The following is a 20,873-nucleotide window of genomic DNA, read 5'->3' as shown; positions in this document are numbered from 1 at the left end:
TGCTATTTATCTGTCTGGAGAAGAATATGAGAAAACCTAAATATTAACTCATTTTATATAATTAATTTCTATTTTTCTCCAGGAAAATCAATTGGTTCTTCCAAGTCTTACAGGAACTCAAGTCAGCCTGTAAAGCCTTTCTTGTGGAAAGATGATCAAAATACGGTGTCAGTCTCTTCTGTGTTGGTTACTCTCTTTCCTGGCATGTAAATGACTGCTGGGGCATACAGCAAATGTCACTAAGGTATTACTTCAGGACATGGTTGAGTAACTTTGCATAATGAGACCTACTTCTGATTGTCTAATTAGTTATGCATAGCTGTAGCAAAGCAAAACTATGCCTCAAATAGAAATTTGTTGTCACAGGTTACTTGATTACATGAGGATGCCTTCCGCCTGCATCATGGTTCTTCTCTTTATAATAACCAATGCCACAGGCTTCCATTGAATATTACAACTTTTTCTTGCAATTGCATCAGCTCTACATTTTAATTAATTTTTCAATATGTCAGTGATCATATTTGAAAAAGAAATCCTACCATGAATGATATTTCCCAGTACAAAGAAGAAACATGGTAATTCTCTTTCTTTCAATGTTTCTACTGAGAAGGCCACTAGGCCTTGCTAGTCATCCTTTTGTTCTCATCAGATAGCATATCCAGTTTGCCTTGACACCGCCTTGTAAATATCTAACTGGTGGATGAAGTGGTTGGTTGACTCTGGCAATATGAAGAAAGTCTTTCTTCCTCCCTCATCTTGGATGTGGAGAAACTGTTGCAGGAGGTCTGGTAGCTCAAAGAGGATAGAATCAGAGAATCATAGAATCATAGAATTGTAGGGGTTGGAAGGGACCTCCAGAGATCATTGGGTCCAACCCCCCTGCCAAAGCAGCTCCCCAGCTCATATTGCACAGATAGGCGTCAAGACGGGTCTTGAATATCTCCAGAGAAGGAGACTCCACCACCTCCCTGGGCAGCCTGTCCCAGGGCTCTGTCACCCTCACTGTGAAAAAGTTCTTCCGCATGTTGGTGCGCATCTTCCTGTGCTCCAACTTGCAGCCATTGCCCCTTGTCCTGTCCCCACAGACCACTGAAAAGGGTCTGGCTGATTCCCCCTGCATCCCCTGCTTAAGATAATTATAAACTTTAATTAGGTCCCCCCTTAGTCTTCTCTTCTCAAGACTGAACAGTCCCAGCTCACTCAGCCTTTCCTCATAGGGGAGATGCTCCAGGCCCTTAATCATCTTCAACGCCCTTCTCTGGACTCTCTCCAGGAGATCCCTGTCCTTTTTATACGAAGGAGCCCAGAACTGGACACAATATTCCAGGTGGGGCCTGACCAGATGCACCCCAGGATCCCATTGGCTCTCTTAGCCACCAGGGCACACTGCTGGCTGATGGCCAACCTGTCATCTACCAGGACCCCCAGGTCCTTCTCCACTGAGCTCTTCTCCAGCAGATCAACCCCCAGCCTGTACTGATACAAACGGTTATTGCTTCCCAGGTGCAAGACTTTACACTTGCTTTTGTTGAACTTCATCTGGTTTCTCCCTGCCCAGCTCTCCAGCCTGTCCAGCTCTCTCTGGATGGCAGCGCAGTGTTCCTGCGTGTCAGCCACTCCTCCCAGCTTTGTATCATCGGCGGACTTGCTGGATGCTATTCCCTCATCAAGGTCGTTGATGAAGATATTAAACAGGACTGGACCCAACACACACTGAGCCCTGGGGAACACCGCTAGTAACAGGCCTCCATAGATTCCACTCCTCACTTGTTTGGACCTGTATTTCAGATCTCAGGACTAAGTGTTCCTCTACTCAATAGAGAGGATGTAGAGGGTACACACCTCAAGACACACAGTGCCAGGAGTTAAAATACGTAACTGACCTACTAAAAATTTTTATGAAGAGGTTTACAATTCTTTAGGGGTCCACCCTCTTTCCTTTTGGTCTGCTAGAACTGTGAAGTTGCCAAGGACTGTAAGTAGAGATGATGTTAAAGGATCAAGTTGTCTGCTCTTTCTGGAATATTTTTTTTTGTTTGTTTTTTGGGTTTTGTGTTGTTTTGTTTTGTTGTTTTGTAATCTGGTCCCCCAAATTCTCCAGGGGTATAAAATCAATTTATCATTTGTCATATCCAGATGGTAAGTAAATGAAGGGTTTCACTATTGGGCTTGCTACCCAAAATATTCCAGGAGGAATATGAATGAATGCTTCATTTACAGTGTCCAGATGGCAATTCAGAAGACAATTCCATCTTCTAGTCATTATACAGCTTCTATATTGCATAAACCTTTTCTGGCTTCTTTTGATTCGCCATCTGAAGTAAGGTCCACAGAAGAATAGAACCGTGAATGTGAGGTTTTACTCATAATTTTAGAGAACTTCAGGTGGTGTTCAAATATTGCATTTCTAGCAGAAGAAACATTGGTGTATCAGTAAGTACTTGTCTGTGAAACTCAGAAACTTCATCTAATGACAAGAAATCTGTTTAGTGGCAGGTATATTTGCATCAGAACACATTTCACTAGTTTAAATGGAAAATTTTTCTCCATATTTATTTATCTTCATATTGATTACCTGTAATAATGATAAAACATTCAAGTATTGCATTTATCTAAACTCACCATTGTTCCCAGTTTTATCAAGTTTGTATTGTTAATGATTATAGATATTTTATAGGAAATACATCAGCACAACTGTTTGCTTTTATAAGCTCTAGGAATATACTCTTTCTCAGCCCTCTAAACAGATTGTATGAGACTGTTCTGACATATGAAAGAGAAGATTTAATTTTAAAGAAATTATCAACTGGCTAATTTCACAGTATTTCCACCTGAATGTAAAACGATGTATGAAGAGTTAGGTAAGAGGCTGCTTTTATTGGGATTTCACATATGAGGCTTCTTAAGAGAACAATTGCTTCCTTTGACTTGAAAACAGTCAGCTGCTCTGCCTGAGAACAGCTAGTAATGGGTTTTCTATATTTCCTGTAATAAAAACACGTTAGATTCTGTTCTAAAAATGAAATAGGGGATTCCAAGGTACTTGGAGCTCAAAGTCATGCTAAATAAGAGTAGTAGAAGATTTTTAAAGTTAGTGTATAATGATAAATTTGGCTGAATATCCAGAAAACTACACAAAAATTCTGAAGCAATTTAACTTAAACCAGGCTATTTACCATACTTATTTTCTGGGGATCAAGATAACAGTCCTGTAGTAAGTACTTGAGAAAATCATCCTTCATTGTATGCATATTTCAAAGGGAAAATGACATACAAAGCTGTCTAATCACTTCCTGTCTTGATTGTGGTCTCCTTTCATGTGTATCAGAAGTAGTTTATACACAAGATTAGATTCGATCTTTTCTTGTAGCCAAGTTAATAAAAGTAGATATATAATGTACAAAGGTTTAAACTGAAAAAGGGTGATGTTTTTAGAGAAGATTCTGTTTATCTTTCAAAATGTCAGGCTCTCTGCAGAAGTGTGAAAGGCCACAAGAAGTATTTTTTAAGCTTTCTTTTAAATACAGATTTGAAAACAACTTAACTTTTAATTTCTGTGCTTTTTTTATGCTATACCTTCTCCCCCTTTCTAACAGTATTTAATTTCTTCCCACATAATTTCTAATTGTCTAAACCATAAGGCATTTTCAAAGATGAGACATTTGTGTAAAGCAAAATAAATATTTCAGATAATTACTATACTTTTTCCTCTCCCTACTACTTTAGGACATTCATTTTGAGATGAGGTGTTCATCTGGAAAATTTTATATGGCTTCCAAACTCAAGGGCTCTTGTGGAAAACTCTTCCCATGCTTCCACAGAAGCAGCAGATTCCACTTGAAATGCCATAGGAACTGCAACTGCAGTTGACGGGAAGCATTCTCTGTGAATTGCTTGTGTTACCAACTAGAAATGCATTTCTGACTTTCAAGTGGGTTTTTATGTACAAAAAAAAAGTGTAATTTGTGAAAGATCAGCCATTGATATGTAACTGATACACTTCTGTGACGTCTGGTAATCTGTGCTATGGCCTGTCATGATCTGAGTGGTCAGTCCACGTTGGTGCTGCTAAAATCTTGATACCAGTCACATACTGTCTGTCCCTATAATAATAAATAACAAAACCTGGTTTTATATTTTCATAGAAAATTTCTGAAGATAGGCCAATGTCAGAAAACCAATTACTCAGTCTTTATATAATGAAGTATATACAATTTTTTTAATTTTTTTTTTTCAGTGAACTTATCCTGTCCAGCATTGACATTGATGCAACTGGAGATTGGGAGTGTCTAGTCAACAATTCATATGGAAATAGCACTAAACAAGTAGAAATTGTGGTACTTGAAACAGCTGCACCCTACTGTCCTGCAGAAAGAGTTATTAATAACAAGGGAGATTTCAGGTAGGATTTTCTGGTTTTGGAGTGCGTTTCGTGTATCAGGCTTACATGGCACTTTAGTGTCTGTTACGAAGATGTCACTTATTTTGCTTGTCATTTTTAAGTAATATACTAGGAAGGAGGAGCACCATGTGATTTTTATGGAAACTGGCAGCTAGTGCGTCAAGAGCAGCACTGGTTTGTGATAGTCAGTCTTCTAATTCTCAGTGTAAGATTATGGAAAATTTCGAAATAGGGAGTCTCTATACAGCCAAATGAGAGGGGGTTCAAAATTCATCTTTTCTAAGTTACAGAATACGATAACACTGCATTAAAGCATTAAAAGATTAAATCTTCTGTTCCAGTTCTGCTGGTTTTGTTCAGCTGAGATTAGAGGTAGCAAATAACATACAACAGTTGGCAGAATATTTACCAGAGGGAATCAAAATAGCAAATAAAACTACTTAGTAAAACAAATAGATCATTTGAGGTGAGTTTAAGGACACACACAGTTCCACCAATATATCATATGATTAGAAAACACATCCGTCCTGGTATGTGAATTGTTGAGTCTGCAGAGTTTTGTTGTCTACATACAATTTTCATTTCACCTTTACTTTTATCTACTTTTATCTTTTGATATATATGTATTTGGGGAAGGGGGGCATTTCATATTAATCCTCATAATTTGAAGACAGAATTAAGGCTTCTGTGGAATTTGGTATTGTTTTCAGTTTGCTCTAAAATATTTCAATGATATGCTTAAAGCTCTTAAAATATAATTACCTGCTTGACAATAACACTGATGTATATTGGCATTCCCATTGAGAAATCAAGGTAATTTATTACAAGTGAATTATAATAATAATTCAGCTTGAATAGTTAATGAAAGGAAAAGTAGACAAGAAGCTTCCCTTAAATGCTAGAACTTTCTGCAAATGCTTCAGACATTAAAGCCTCACTATTTTTGTTACCTTTAAAGTTGTTTTCAAAACCTTTTTACTACTGTTTCTTATGTTTGAATAAAAGGCATTAATTAGAAAGAACTGGAGAACTAACTCACATAATCTGTTTTCTCTTTGCTATGAGGTTATTATAGTATGTGCTAACCACAGTTCCAGTGACTACCCCACATTTGCTAAACATATATTTATATAGGTATTTAATCTATATATATGAATAAAAATCCATTAAATATCTCTAACAATCTCAGGTATAGATTGATTTTGTCATCACAAAAACTGCCATTATGTTTTCTCAAAGTGAGCATGTTTAAATGTATTTTAATAGTATCTTTTAAAATATATATACTTCCTGTCAGATAACACATACTGAATCTTTTAGATTACAACTGTATGGAGTTTGTGTTCTTGCCATAAAATGACATCCTTTTCTTCATAAATAAATGTATATAGATTCTACAGAACCTGCGCAAACTAACACCAGCGGCATTTTTGTCATTTTATATAAATCAAAAGAAGTGCACAATTCTCTCCCTATTGATCATCTTTCTCAAAATCCATGTAAATTTATTTTTTAAATGTATTTCAAAATGATGCTGAGTCCATAGGTTCTTCTGGCATTCAAGGGAATAAATTTACAATTATAAAGAATGTATCAGACTCAAACTCAGCATTAGCACTTGAAATTGTTCCAAAGGTTTGTCCTCAGAAATGCAATTGTCACACCAGTTATTTTTCTTCCAAAGGTCTTTGATGTTTTGCTAATATAGTATGTATGTACTTAGAAAGAGTTGAACCACAAAAGCAAAACTAGAAAGAACAGTTCTTTTGTTGGGCAAAAAAAGGAAAGAAGCATTAGCTGTTAGGGAAGTGTGGCTCTTTCAGTTGATCGGCCTAGGTGGTACTTAAAATTGCACAATGGCAGTAAGATTTAGGAACAATGAGTCAGAAGGAACAGTCCTAATATACTAAGAATTTATCCACATACTAAGAACTTATCCCTATGAATGCCACTATTTTTTTTTCTTTTTTTTTGACTTTCAGCTCTCTGTAAAGTCAGTCTGAAATGCTAATGGTAATGTTATGTCCCATCATTCCTATTCATAAAGTCCAGCTTCTGCTACCTGTCATTAATAGTAGTTTCAAAATTATTTCAGTTTTACTTTTCAGGCAAGGTTCTAGTCAGTGTGGGCCAGTTGTATCAATGCAGACATTTTACTAAAAATAGTATTTCATCCCAGAGACAAAAGCAGAACATGCTACAGAATATATTTTGATTTTTTTTTTTACTGTGAAGCTTCTTGCATGGTTTGTTTTGCATCAACTGTTTTTAGGTTACAAAATGAATTATTCCAGTGACAGTTAGCTATGACATATAAAAATATTTTCTTGTTACCTTTTCTTTGTTTGAAACACACAAAACTTACATAGCCCCAAACCTGTCAGAAAATTACATAACAGTGTCCAAATGGGACCTGCATGGTGTATCTGAGAGGCATAATATGTCTGATTGAGCGAAGTTTGATTGTCAAGGTGTGGCTTCACTGTCAGGCAGAATATTTTTATGATTGATTTGGTTCAGTCATTACATCAGTGCAATTAAAGAACCATATCCTTTGCAGAAATGCTGACTTGCTGATGGTAAGCTTCTGGTTTTCTTTGATTTCTCCCAATTACCAGATCCTGCTATCTCCATACTAGCCTGGAAATGACAATGGAATTGGTACCAAACGGAATAGATCCCAGTTGTGCTATTCTAGAGAATGCAGGAGATGTGTAAAAAAAAAAGTATTATATAATAGACCCATGAGCTAAACAAAAGAATTCTTTCTGCTCATGATTCATAGTTTGTTTTCAAAGGCTATTTTGGAATTACACTACATAAATCATGTATACCTAAATAGTTATTTTTGAGGGCTAGGTCCTTTGTCTTCCATGAGAGTCTCTCCATAATCTCTGCTGAAATCTTGTTTATTGATTTCTGATACATTCAGGGATTTGTAATATTGGGTCAAAATGTAAACCAAAGACTGAGAGGTGCATTTTGAGAATTTACCTTCTACAGCATTTAGCAATAGGGTTGGGGTTTTTTGCTTTATGGGATTACTGCTGTGCTTTGTGCAGTCTGTCAAGATGAATGTAGGGAAAATGCCATTCTTTTTTTTTCCCCATCTCCTTAACACCAAACACATTCCTGGAATTAATGCAGAGTTTATGTCTATCTAGCCAAACACAAACCTGTATAATTTTGACAATTTCCAAGAAAACAAAGTAATTAATTAGAGAGCATAATAAAGTGAAATTTAAAATAACTTTTTTTCTCATTTATTTTCTATATTGTTGCTATATTTTAAGTTGCCTTTAAGTAAGAAGTTTCATATTGTAATTTTTTATTACCATATTGTTCATAGATGGCCCAAAACTTTGGCTGGGATAACTGCTTACCATCCCTGTCTCCAATATTCCTTTAACTCCATTGCCTTTCACAATGGTGCAGAAGAGTCTAAAGCATGGCGTAAATGTAATCGAACTGGACGATGGGATGAAGAAAACTATTCTGAATGTCCTTATTCACAAGAAGTAACTCAAGTTCTTCATGCTTTTAGTCAGGTAATGTTACGAAATCCGTGGCTTCCATTATCTAGTACTAATTTTACTGAATAGCTTGCAAGAAATACCTATTCAGCCACAGGTTTGGGATAGCGGGAGCTTTAACAAAATGTTTTACTTGAAAGACAATGTGTGTGTTTGGTAATTAAAGTTCTAGTAGAAAGAAGTGTGCAGTATTCATTTCCTTTATTTTAATACTTCTTTCTTTAGAAGTATTAATGGTTTAGATGACCATTAATAATGTTGGCAGGGTTATTGGTGCTTCACTTCAGTTTGTCCCTTGTCTTTAATATCTCTGGAAGTCCTGTGTCAGAGTTTTATCAGCTGAAGTGCCTTTCCTCACTGCTGTTTTCCATAATATATTTAAAAGAGCTGCAGAACTGAAGCTTAGTTTAGAATGCCTTTTTGATGTCTTCCAAAAAAAGTTCTTAAAGAGTTTCTTAAGGATAAGTAAAAGAGAGAATGACATAAAAAAGTAAATGGATAGAAATTCATGAGAAAAAACATAGCAGGGAACAACATGGAGGATGGCATAGACCTGTAATTCCCATACTAACTTTTACAACTTTCTGGTTCCTTGATAATTTCTTCCCAATCCATAATTCTAGATAACACCACAGGCGGTTTGTTTTCAGACGTATTCATATTTAAATAGAAATAATTATTATATTAGGAGTGCCAGCACAGTTATAGAATAATAAAATAATTAGGGAGGTCTCTAGAATCCTTTCCGATCTCTTGCAAGCAATGCAAGTTTCTCAGGACTCAGGTATTGAGAACCTCTGAGGACGTAGGCAGCACAACCTCTGGGGATAAGCTGTTCAAATGCCTGGCTGTCCTCGTGGTGGAGAACATTTTCTTCCTTACCAGCCTGAACTTCTGTTCTTTCAACTTACTATTGTTGTCCCTTATTCTCCCACCATGCACTGCTGTATATATGAACTGTAACTGATACTGCTATAAAGATATAGGCAAGGCAAGGATAGTAGCTTGGCGTAATGTTTTATGAAGGCAGTTGGTTGCAGTCTAGATAAAGTACTCAAAAATCTTCAGAATTTGTTGGCATGTTGTGGTGGTGTCTTTAGATAACAGCAATTAAATCTAAGACCTAATGCTGAAGATGGATTCACATACCCCTGAAATTTATGTCCATGGTACTACTGATGCATATAATGCCATGTGAAATTATAGCAAGCATTTTACTAATGGATGTGATCTCCTTTAAAAGAGAATGAAGCTAGCAGACTTATTACACCTAACAATTCTGATGTATTTTCAGATGCACATCAATTTGACAACCGTGCTTGAATTCTCCCGCCAGCTGACGGCCTATACAAGAGGTGCTTCGCACTTTGCGGATAAAATGGATGTAATATATTTGGCTTATATAATGGAAAAGTTAATTGTCTTCGTGGATGAATTTGAAGATGTAAGCTATCTTCTCTATGCGAAAAAAAGTATCACTTAAAAGTGAAGTCTTCACATATGGCCCTGTTCTTAATGTATGCAGGCACACGCTGAAAAGTAGCTTCTAGAATTGATTGCTGGTATTCTGATTTCAAATATTCTGCCTATATTGCAGTATGTTTCTTTATGCCAAAAAGGACAAATAAGCCATCTCATCTGACTGACAAAGGCATTGCTGCTTAGGAATAAAAATTGGTTTTCAGTAAGGCACTTCTTCAATTTTCATTTTCACTTGTGCCATGTCTAACATACTAGAATGAGCTCAAAGTGCTTTTCCATTTGGCCACTGGAGTTACACATGCTTCCTTTGTCTTCTTCATTTCATCAGGAGATTTTCACTGTTTTTAAAGCATGTATCACTTCATTTGAAGAGAGGAAAAAGCGTTTTTAAGTGCAACTTCCTACAGAAACTTTTAGCATAATGTATAGCATTTTTACAGGGTAATCAGAGACTTATGCAAATCCAATGGGAAAAATAGGTTTTTACAGAGAACAGTAATGTTCACCATAGTTTTTACTGTTAATTTTCAGAGTAGCTGCTTGCATAAAGATTTCATAACCTGTAATTTTTGGACACATGATAGCTATAATTAAAACATTTGTTTTCTTTTGGTTTGGCAATATTCATTCTTTTCTGGTTCTGGGGATTGTAACAGTTAACGTTTTAGTGCCAACAGGAGAAAGTCTCCAACTTGAATTTCATCACTATAAGCCAGACTTACAGTGTATTATTAAGCACTCTCCAAGAATCATGTTTCAAAGCTACAACTGTACTTCAGCTCAAAATCCTGATAAGGTCTTAATGCTTTCTAACTGAAAAAAATTTTACCATCCAAAAGAAATGGTTGGATTTACCATAAAGCCTCTTTATTTTTCTAGAAGCTGATGCATTATCCATTAAAACTAAGCACAATCTCTAATCTCTTAATTGATTTCTTCCATGTTTCAAATAGGTTTTGTTTTCTGGTTTTTGGTATCAAAGCATCTCCATCTCCACCATTTATCTGTACATCTCTTACTTGGTAATCCCTTATTGTTTTCATAATTTAGAGCATTTCTTCTAAATTGTCTCTGTTTTCTCCTTCTATTTTGACATTTGTACTCTTTCCTCTTAAGTTCACTAATTTCCTCATTCATTGAACTCTTCACTAATACACATTTCTTAGGTCTCATAAGGTATAAAAATTCATGCGAAGTTAAGATGTCAGTAGTTTTTACACATGAGTCTGCATGCATGTAATTATAAATAGGATTGAATTGATTTTTATACAAGACAACGTATGAACAAGGATCTACTAGTTTGGAATTAACTAGCATCTGAAACTGCAGCTATATAAACCCATTAGAAATTAATGAAAATACATGCACATTGATTCTCTGTGATTTATCAAAATATTTTAAAAAACATTTTAGCTGTACATCCTTTCTGGGGAGTGCCTCTTCCAGCAGCACAGGATTATTCAGTTTTGTACAAGTTAGTGGTACTTTATCCCACCTTATGGTTTACCTGTCAGACAAGAAAGCTTCAACAGTTGTGCAGGGGATATGTTTGTAATATACTATAACTTTTGCCAGGAAGATGTACATATGTTAACCCAAATAGGTGTATTTTTAACACAGTGCTTTTACTCTTCATTAATGCATTTAATTATAATGTAAATTACTTCCTTTTCTTTTTTCTCTCATTTTGTATATTTATAGACTGCTGTTCTGCCCCTAGTAAGTTTCTGCTTAGCTGATTGGTGTATGCTTTAATTGTTTCTCATATATCCCTTCAATCTCTTAGTGTGTTTTATTATTTTTCATTGTATCAATAACTTTGTCACATTGTCAAAAGCCATTTAGAATTATCTAGTAAATATGTTCTCAAAAATTAGTTAGATATTTCAGGAACAGTCACATAGAACTTCATGTATAGACTTATCCTTTCTGTGGCCCTTGCAATGCATGCAAACTTTATGTATTTAATTGAAAACACAGAACTAGTTTCATAACCTCAATTATTCATTAAATCTTTTCCACTTTTTTTTCTTGCCAGTGAGTTATCTATGTCTATGCCTTTTGAATTTTAGCCTCTTTACTTTTACCTAGCTCTCAGTCCTTTTTCTCTCCTATATATCTTTTTATTCAGGTTTATTTGTGACAACCTTGTATATCTTTGGCATATCTTTGCCTTCAAAAATAACGATAATTTTAATTTTGAAATTTCACTCAAATTAAGTATTCACTGTGATATTTATTCTTTCTAAGTGTAATATACTAATAAAAATTTGAGAGGCATAGTTGTAACTTACCGAAATCTGCAAAATGTCACTTGGTGAAACAGATTCATCACACTGGGTTAGCCACAGGAGTGAATTAAGACATCCAAAACTCTAAGCCAACACTTTCTGGATAGTCAATGAGATGATACAGGTTTATATCAGCACCTGAGTTATCTCTTAAATTTACCCAGTGTGTCTGTTAACAAAAATGTCTTTAAAATATGTTATACCTTATTTTTTTTTCCTCCAAAGGCCCTTTGATTAAACATGAAGCAATTCTTTAGAGGGGCATGACCAATTTTAATTAGTTTAAGAAAAAAGGGGATAATTCTGGGATTCCATTTCTAACTCAATGAGAGACTCAATTTTTGTGGTGTATCTTGAAGATAAACTTTAAAATAGTGACAGAAAAAACCTTTTCCTTGAAATCATTTGCACTTTTCTTGGTCTTTATTTTCCAGACTATTTAATTTTCTTAATAGAATCAAAACTGTTATTGAATTATGGTTTCCAAGAAAAATAAGGCACCTGCTATCAGTTGTATTTCTGTGTGCTGTTTTCCTATTTTTGTGAGTTTTACAGACAACACCATTTTTGTTTTGGGGTCATGTTTTTTTTCTTTTCCAGATTGGGGATGCTCTTATTGAAATTGCCAGCAATATAATGTTGGTTGATGACCATGTGTTGTGGATGGCTCAAAAGGAAGACAAAGCCTGCACCAGGATTGTACGATGTGTGGAACACATTGCAAGTCAAATACTGACCAGCAATATTCAAGTTATATCAAAGGTATTTAATAAAATTACAAAAGCTTTTTGAAAGATTCTATTTTGCAAGTATTCTTTTCTTCAATATTTTTACAATCAACTAGATTATAGAGAATGGAGTGTGTGTAAACCAAATATACAACTGATTTATGTAGATATACTTGGTTTTTTCCTTCAGCATTCCATTGCGAGACCAAAACATTTTTTAAGTATCACTTATGATATCAAAGACTGCTTTATCTTGACTTTGATTTATTGTATTTATTCCTACAATAGGCTGTTCACAACACTATCTTTCTAGTGTTCTTCCTATTCACTCAGTTTCTATTGTTCTTGCCGTTATTTTTAAATGTCCGAGTTGAGTGAGTGGAATCTTTAATAAGGTAAAAGACAACATGTTCCCTTGTTGCTCAAAGATTTTAACGTGTTTTTCAGAGAGAATTCTAGACAACAGTTGCTTGAAGCATTTAGAGCATTATCAAAAAGCTGTATTGTGTAATGAAAATTACTAATTTGCAGTAGTTTTAGGTTTTTTATAAACAAACTGTAGGAATATGAAATAATTGTTCTTATTCTTTGGCTTCCTCCTACATGAATTTGCCACTTAGATATTGCGAGGTTGTCATTTGAACACTGATAAGCTGTATTTTTGCCAGTTTCAGTACCTAAATAGCAGAAGTGCATCTAAATCAGCAGTTTGACATGTATCCTTTTAGAATTTTACGTAAATATTTTAAAGCTTTATTGCTCCTTGGGTTGGTTTGTTTGCTTGCTTTATTTGAAACAACCTTTATTGTTTCCTCAATTATCTATTGATTTACATAAACACACTATACAAAAGTGAGTTCAGTGTTAATTTTGATTACAGCAATACACTGCAAAAGTATTAAACAAACAAACAAACAAAAAAAGGAAATATAGGCTGAGCTGATTGAGCCAAATACCATAGCAGCTGTAGTTCATTCACTGTATGCTATCAGGAAAGTAGTCTTTCCAACAAAGACGAAAATATATTGGCCTGTTTTCTAAAGGAAGGCTGTTTTATTTAATTCCTAAGGAGTATATAAAGAAAATAATGTGCTTTTTAGAAGTATTTTGCAAGGTAACTGCTAGAGGGGTTCTGTCGCTTTATACTTAAATTTCCTTTAAATGTCAAGTGCCAAAGGTAATTTTGTTTTTTTTCTTGTTGCTGCTTCAGGAAGCTGTTGACATTACTGTAAACAGTAATTCTATGTAGTGAAATGTGTATCTGTGTCACTAACCTTTTTTCCATGCTTTATCTTTTTGCTTTTGATAGTTTTCTGTAGGAGAATTGGCTTACTGTTCAGTGCAATTTGTAAATAAACAAAGCTGTGGAGTTTTTCTGGTGTCATCTCTTGCAATACCAAACACTTCTGTTCCTTTGGGAGGCCAGCCAGCATACTGTCTCAAAGAAATTGCATCTGCTTGCTTTATTTTAAACAGCAGCAAATAAAACCCCCCAAAGCTTAGGTAGCCACAAGCTTATAATACAATTTCTGGAAAAAAAGAACCTCTAAAAACTGTCATATGTGCACGACTGTGTTTCCTATACACTGAGAAGCTACTTGGGAGCCGTGACTGTTTATTCCAAATCATGTTTGGAAGACAGAAGAGTTCTTCCAGTTCCATGAGGTTGTGACTAATTTTGAGGTTAGAGAAATGCTACGATAGATACCTTTGTTTTGATCTTTTTAGGCCTTTAGAGGTATATTTTCAGCGTGGAAAATCATACTGTTTAAAGAATTTAATATTACATTTTTTAAAATGGGGCTCACTGTTCTGAAATCACTCAAATCCTCATTACAACATCATCCAGTCCAGTTAAACCTAGTTTCAGGTTTTAATACTTTTCAGTAATCAGCCACTGGATTTGTAATAAAAAACTTCAACATTTTATTTAAATGTAGATAAATATCACCTTCAGTCAAGGACAGAAAAGGTGCCAATTTCACTTAAGAAAGGGATGTTTTAGGAATTTAGAAACAACTAAAAAGAATCTTTAGGCTATTTCTACTTTAAAAGTGGTATGTGTGTGTCATATATATATAACTTCTATATTAATTTTATATTAGAAGTATAAAAAAATATCCTGAAACCTTCAGGGATTTTTTCCAATTTTGACAAAATAAATTTGCTTAATGAGACTTCAATACTTTTATTTTGGACATATGCAGAAACTTCAGTGGCTGAGAAGGTGCATTCAAAATCTTACTCAAAAGTTCAAAAGAGGACTGGCAAGCCATGCACTGTGTCACATGCTAAGATTTAATACATTTCTGATACCATGACTTTTACAGAGTTAGTCTACCCTCTATCATGCCCTTATTTTATGCAAAACTTTTTCTTTAGATTCATTTATTACTTTGAATCAATGTGATTTTCTTTGGTGAAATAATTTCTCGTCAGCGCAACTGATATTCTGAAGGATTCACACCAGTTGTTACGAAGTACAGTAATATAAAACTGCTGCATTTATAAATTTATCCTGCTGATAAACCTGGTAGTTTGTGGCTTAAATCAGATAGGTTTACACTGTATTCAGTGTGCAGGATACATACTCTCAAAGATCACTAAACAACCTGTGCTTGGAAGGTGAGACCATATAGTCCAGTCAGTGTGGTGCCAGTCCAAGCTAGTCAACCTGGGTATAATATGAGTTGTTTATCTCATGCAGAGGACTGTGCTGAAATAAATACTCTATATTAAGGAAAGAGATCCACATCTCTTCATTCAATCCAGACACATCAAGTCAATAAAATGTATCCAAAGACCTATAACGTGATGCTGCATTCAACCATGTAGTCATCTTCAATATTCTAATGGAAAGAGATCTTTAAAAAAGCAATCCATCCATCATGTAGCCAAGAAACTTGCTGTTTCATTTCTGAGGTACAAAGCAAACCCTTGTTCATTTGTAAAATAATTCCTACTTCTGCTGTTGCTAGTTCATTTTATAGCTGCATTGTTTTAAATCTTGATTCTATTGAAGCTGATAATGACACAAATAATGCAAAACTGATATAATAATAATAATGCATATATTCCTAAAGAAGATTCAAGCAAAACCCACTATGCCACTGTAGAATTCTAGATCAGATTTTCTAATAAATTCCATTTTCTTTCTTACCCTACAGATATGTGTGAAAGTGTGTGCATGCACAATCCTTTATAAAGCATATACTGTAAATACACAATGCACATATAGTAATGCAGTTATGATTAATGAGTTAGCAATGTATGTGCTTCTCAATATTTTCACAGGTATCTCGTAATATTGCTCTGGAGGCCTTTATAATCAAGCCGTCTAGTTTCACTGGAATGACTTGCACTGCCTTCCAGAAAATGTCTGGAAGTCCTGACAAGTCAGTGGTGCATGATTCAGGAAGCTGGGAAGCAAATCACCATGCTGATCAACATTTGAATTTCAAGTGCAACACTGGCAATTTGAATGGTTCCTTGGTGAATTCTTCTACCAGGGTAAGTTGGCACAATTATGAATGTAATTTATCTATTTCCCTATGTTTTCAGTAGCAATTTTAGGCAGAATACTGATTTGAATAATGTATATTTTATGTGTCCTGTTGTAAGCTGGTTAATAATTTCAAAGCGCAAGTGGTCTTAAATTGGTGTATCATATTGTTTGTACTAACAGACATTCCATTAATGTAATCTGTCAGAATACAGGAGTGCAGGAAGTGAACAGAAATGAGTAAATGCCTTGTTCTTTCTTTCTCTGGGTCCAGTTCTACAAATTTTCTATGTCTAACCAATCTCTTTAAAGTAATTTGGAAATACTTGGTTTAGAGGGTTACTGTCAGGGGATTTTACATTGTAAAAATTTAGGGGTTTTTAAGGGAAATTACTTTTACTTCTACTAAATAATATTACATTCTCTGCCTTCTGAACTTTATACAGAGGGACAGTGTTACATTGGACTGTTTGAGTAGTAGCCAAAGAAAAACAATAGTAAATAAACCTTTTAATAGAATGCACTGTTATTATCAAATAATGAAGTGGAAAAATTAAATTTTGTTCTAGCAGGAAATGGAATTTTGCATTTGGCTAAGCGTGTTATTGAATTTAAGTATTGCAGAGTTGAATGTTTGTTATCCTTCAGCTGAATCTCAGTTTAATAGGCTTATTTCTTGAAATACTTGCTATGACAAAATTATACTTTTCTGGACAGTATTACTAGTTTATTGCTATTTGAAAATATTTTGATTTTATTTACTTTCTCTTTGGTGCATTTTCTGTATGGGCTTCATAGTCAGTGATATGCTCTCTTGGGATCTTGTGGTAAAAAGGAGTCAATACTGGAAGAATAGGTTAAATTTTTTTCCTGTGATGGCATTCATTTCTTCTGTGGACACTGTTAATTTATCTGTAGATAAAAGAAAGTTGTCTTTGAAAAGAGTGTGAGATGAAAACCAAATGGCAGAGATCTAAAAGATAAAAGATTTCTGCAAGAGGCAAACCTGGAACACTGCAATGTATGACATAGTATTGCTGATATAGAAATTACACGAATTGGGAAGTTTATTAGCTCTACCAATATAGTAGTTTCATTCCTTCAAAAAACTGAGTACCAACGCTTCTAGTAAATTAATCTCTTGCAAGGTTGATGGTCAAGCACTGTTGTCTCTCTCCTGTTATAAAGAATTCAATCATGACTGCAAATTTCTCGTCTCACTTATCAGCATGCATGTGTCAAATACCCAGTTGGAGTATGTATTTGAAGCCTCTTTCTAAAATGTTGGCAGAATGTCACAATATAAACATTGCGGTAAAATCTTTCATAATGTATTTTGACTTTATACAATATACAGCAGGGAACTTCTATTGCCTATAGAAAGTAAGAAGCTAGGAGAAAGTAAGTAAACTTATTACCATGCAAAGCAATTTTGAAGTATGTGATACACATTCTGACAGACATGACTTTATTAGGTGGATCAACTGTATATGAATTTGTAAAATTATAACAGCACAATACAGGAGATTATTAATTCAGCTAAATATTAGTTTAATGGCTTTAGGTTTTAGCACTAAGATGTACTCAGGTTTTAAATGTGATATGTGAAAAAACAGGCTGAATGTATTACTTAATCCTGAAAAATGGTTTCATTCATTGTTGTTCTCTTTAGAGAACTTTAGGCTAAGCACTCTTTTAATTCATTGTGAAATGAGTTTTATTTCTTCATTGTTTAATGAATGATCTGTAGAATTGTAACTAATAGCAGAAAATGGGATTCTTTGTCATCCCCTAGCAAAATTATTTCTGTATTTGCTCAGTGGGTGCAAATAGTAAACCTACTTGATTGTGCCATGGAAATTTCAGGAAAACAGAGATTTTGTGATGGTGGTGGGAATTGCTTATTTTAGTTACCAACGTTTAGTCATTGTATTATACAGTAATACTCATTATTATGTCTGACTCTTCAGAATTTCAGTTTAGAAGCTGAGACTAGTCTTAGAATCTTCCTCTAGTTAGCATAGGACTAATCATAAAGAAGAAAAAAACCCCTAATGAACAAATTCAAGTACAAATTTAATTTATTTCTAATAAAAATGTGAAAAGTTGTCCTTAAAAAGCTTATTAAAAGAGAATGTTTATATATTTTTCTGCTAAAAAGTGTAGCACTCTTCGGATATCTATTACTCTAAAAATCATCTGCTCACTAAGCATAAAAAATTGTTTATACCATCTGTCTGTTCCTAACCAATTACACTAATAAATTAAAGAAGTGAATACTTGTGAAGCAATCTGTGGTCAGTTCCTGGGAGAAGATTGAAATAGATCTATCTAACTATAGAAACTATCTTTATAGTACAAAGTTTTTGTAGTTTACCTGTAGTGGTTTTTCCTGGCAACGGTAGGAAATTAATACAAGCTTGGTGGAGGGGTTGCCTGTACATAATTGCATGTGATTTGTTTATTATGGGATAAATGTTACTGTAGCTAGTAACAAACCTGAAAGTCTGAAAAGAATAATTTATCACTATTGCAGATCAGAAGTCCTCTGGTAGGATATACACCCAGATGCCTTCTTTCTGCAGTTAGTAGGGAGCTTTTGCTACCTGATTGGACAGTACTTGTAAAAAATATGGTTCAGCTATATCTTTCTAGTTTTTGATCCAGTGGCTTGTATTTTGACACAGTGATTGTGTTCACTTCTGTTTAAGTAGGCTTAAGGGCATCTTCTCAGCATGGGACTCCAGACCGAGATCCCCTTGAAGGAATGCTCCCGATTCACAACTATGTCTTATGAACTGGCTGTGATCGAAGGTTATTATGATAATGACACTCCAGCAAGGCTGCTGTAACATTTGAACTCAGGCAATGTGAGGAAAAACTTAGGAAATTTTAGTGCCATTCAGTATGTCTGGTTCCCATTTGATATTAGACCTGAAGCATACTTTGAAACATAATCTCTGTTCCAGCCTGATCCTGCAAACTATCTCCAAGGTGCAAAGATTATCAGTTGTGCAGTTAACCTTTCCTCAATAAACATAGTTTAACATAAAATGAATTTTTACACCTCCTTTACTATCATAATCAAACGTGTTGTTTACAGGGGACTGTAGGTTCAGTATTCATATTTGGATTTTAAGGAAAGTATTTTGTCAACATAATTTACAGTTTCAGCTTAATTGAAAACACTTGTTAAATAAGGTCTTTTCCTCTCTTTAATTATTCCTCTGACACACAAATGAATTAGCAAATTAAGTTTCAAAATTTCAATAATCTGTGTTTTTACTTTGTCCCTGACATTAAAATTGGAATCTTCATAATATTCTCTATGTATTCCCTTTAACTTTTCAATTCTATTTTTTTCTTATATGCTCTGAGCCAGACTGACCTTTTCATTTGTCAGGTTGTATTACATGTGATGCCTGTGTGATAAAATGTTAAAAGTTAAATGGGTACTATGATTGGTACTAGACATGCTAACTACAAAAAAATTCTAAAGTGCTTTGACAAAAACCTATGATTACTTCTCATACCACTTTGAGGTTTTATACAATTTTGGAAATGTTGTTTCAGAATCTTGCTGGAAGATTGATATGTGAGGTTTTTTTCTTGCATAAAACAAATTTTGAATGTCAGACCATAAAAACAATGTACAAACTAATTGTAAATTCACATATAAAAGTTAATGAAGTGCAGAAAACTTAATGCAAAGATTTCCACCAAGTGACAAGGCATTTGGGAGGATAAAGAACTGAATTAAATAAAACCCAGAGGAATTGTGAAGGGAAATGGTTGAAGGTGCAGAAAATAGATCTTGTAATAAAAGTGCCTTTCCTGCAATCCACTGTATGTGAAATGTTCAAGATCTTTATAGATAATTAATTATATCAATTTGGAAGCTGCTTATTAAAGTGTGCAATAATTAACTTTCTCGTTAATTTAAAAACTAATTCTTATATAAATAATAATTACTATTTACACTGGAAGTGTCAAAACCAGACTGTAACATGTACAGTTACCCAGCTATGGGTTTCAAAATGGTTTCCTACAGTACCTCTGCAAAAATCATTGGTTTGGACTAATATTTGAGCAATATCTTGTCCTCTCTGTGAAACAAAAGCAGCAACAGCATTTGAATACTTCTAGCTCTTTAGATCATACGTTTTCATTAACAGGGAGCTGGTTCTTGCAGTGGTGACTTGTAATGGTATGTATGTCCCAGTTACCTATGAACCTGCTTATGGAAAGCATTTTCACTTAAGCATTTGTTTATTGTAATTAACTTCATTAAGCTGTTTATCCATTTAAGATACATTTTTCCATGCTCAGGATGCACGTGCACAGAATTTTTCGAGGCAATAAGATCAGCTAAGGAAATTTAGAATTTAAAGTTATGTACCAAATTTGTGAAATCAATTAAAATGTAATGAAAAATGAAAATACTTCCTGCAACTTGCACAGAAGATGACTAGTTTTGTTCAATTTTTCTGGTCCAGTCTGTCATACAGTTTTACACTCTCCTGTTGAGAAGATTCATATCAAAATGTTCTGTAACCACATGTTAATAAAATACCAGCTAATGTGCCCAATACAATGCTGCAATACTACACTGTGGCACAGTGATAATAAGGGTAATTTTGTTTTTTTTTTTTTCTGGAGTATAATATCTAGAAGTTGATAGGTTTCGTAAACGTAGCATGAATTAGGTTGGCATCATGAGTTCCTCTAATTTCACAGTGCGCTTTGCTACTTCTAGACTATTAACAGCACTTTCCTCACCAGATCTGATGAACTTTGTGTATGTCTGTATCATGCAGATTAGTGCAAGATTACGGCTTTCTTTTTTCTGAATCTGGGGTTTTTACAACTGCAGAAAACATGCAGTAAAGAAAACACTGCCAATTGAAGCAGGACACTAGCAAAAAAAGCTAGTTT

At 34.5% G+C, this 20,873-nt stretch overlaps 1 protein-coding gene across 1 annotated transcript in view; it reads left to right on the top strand.

The window, feature by feature from the left end:
- The window catches only part of LOC311192813 (adhesion G protein-coupled receptor A3-like), a gene marked incomplete at both ends in the record, with an annotated part of 265,676 nt that overhangs the window by 132,812 nt on the left and 111,991 nt on the right, over positions 1-20,873 (top strand). The window contains 5 exons of the mRNA XM_084265407.1: positions 4,238-4,402; positions 7,752-7,950; positions 9,230-9,379; positions 12,309-12,470; positions 15,731-15,946. Coding sequence (XP_084121533.1) covers positions 4,238-4,402; positions 7,752-7,950; positions 9,230-9,379; positions 12,309-12,470; positions 15,731-15,946 — 892 coding nt within the window. The remainder of the gene's footprint in view (positions 1-4,237; positions 4,403-7,751; positions 7,951-9,229; positions 9,380-12,308; positions 12,471-15,730; positions 15,947-20,873) is intronic.

The sequence above is a fragment of the Gallinula chloropus genome (genome assembly GCF_964237585.1).
Source record: "Gallinula chloropus genome assembly, chromosome: 5".
Classification (NCBI taxonomy): Eukaryota; Metazoa; Chordata; class Aves; order Gruiformes; family Rallidae; genus Gallinula; species Gallinula chloropus.
Note: the sequence above shows the minus strand (reverse complement) of the source record. Positions and strands in the feature narration are given on the sequence as shown.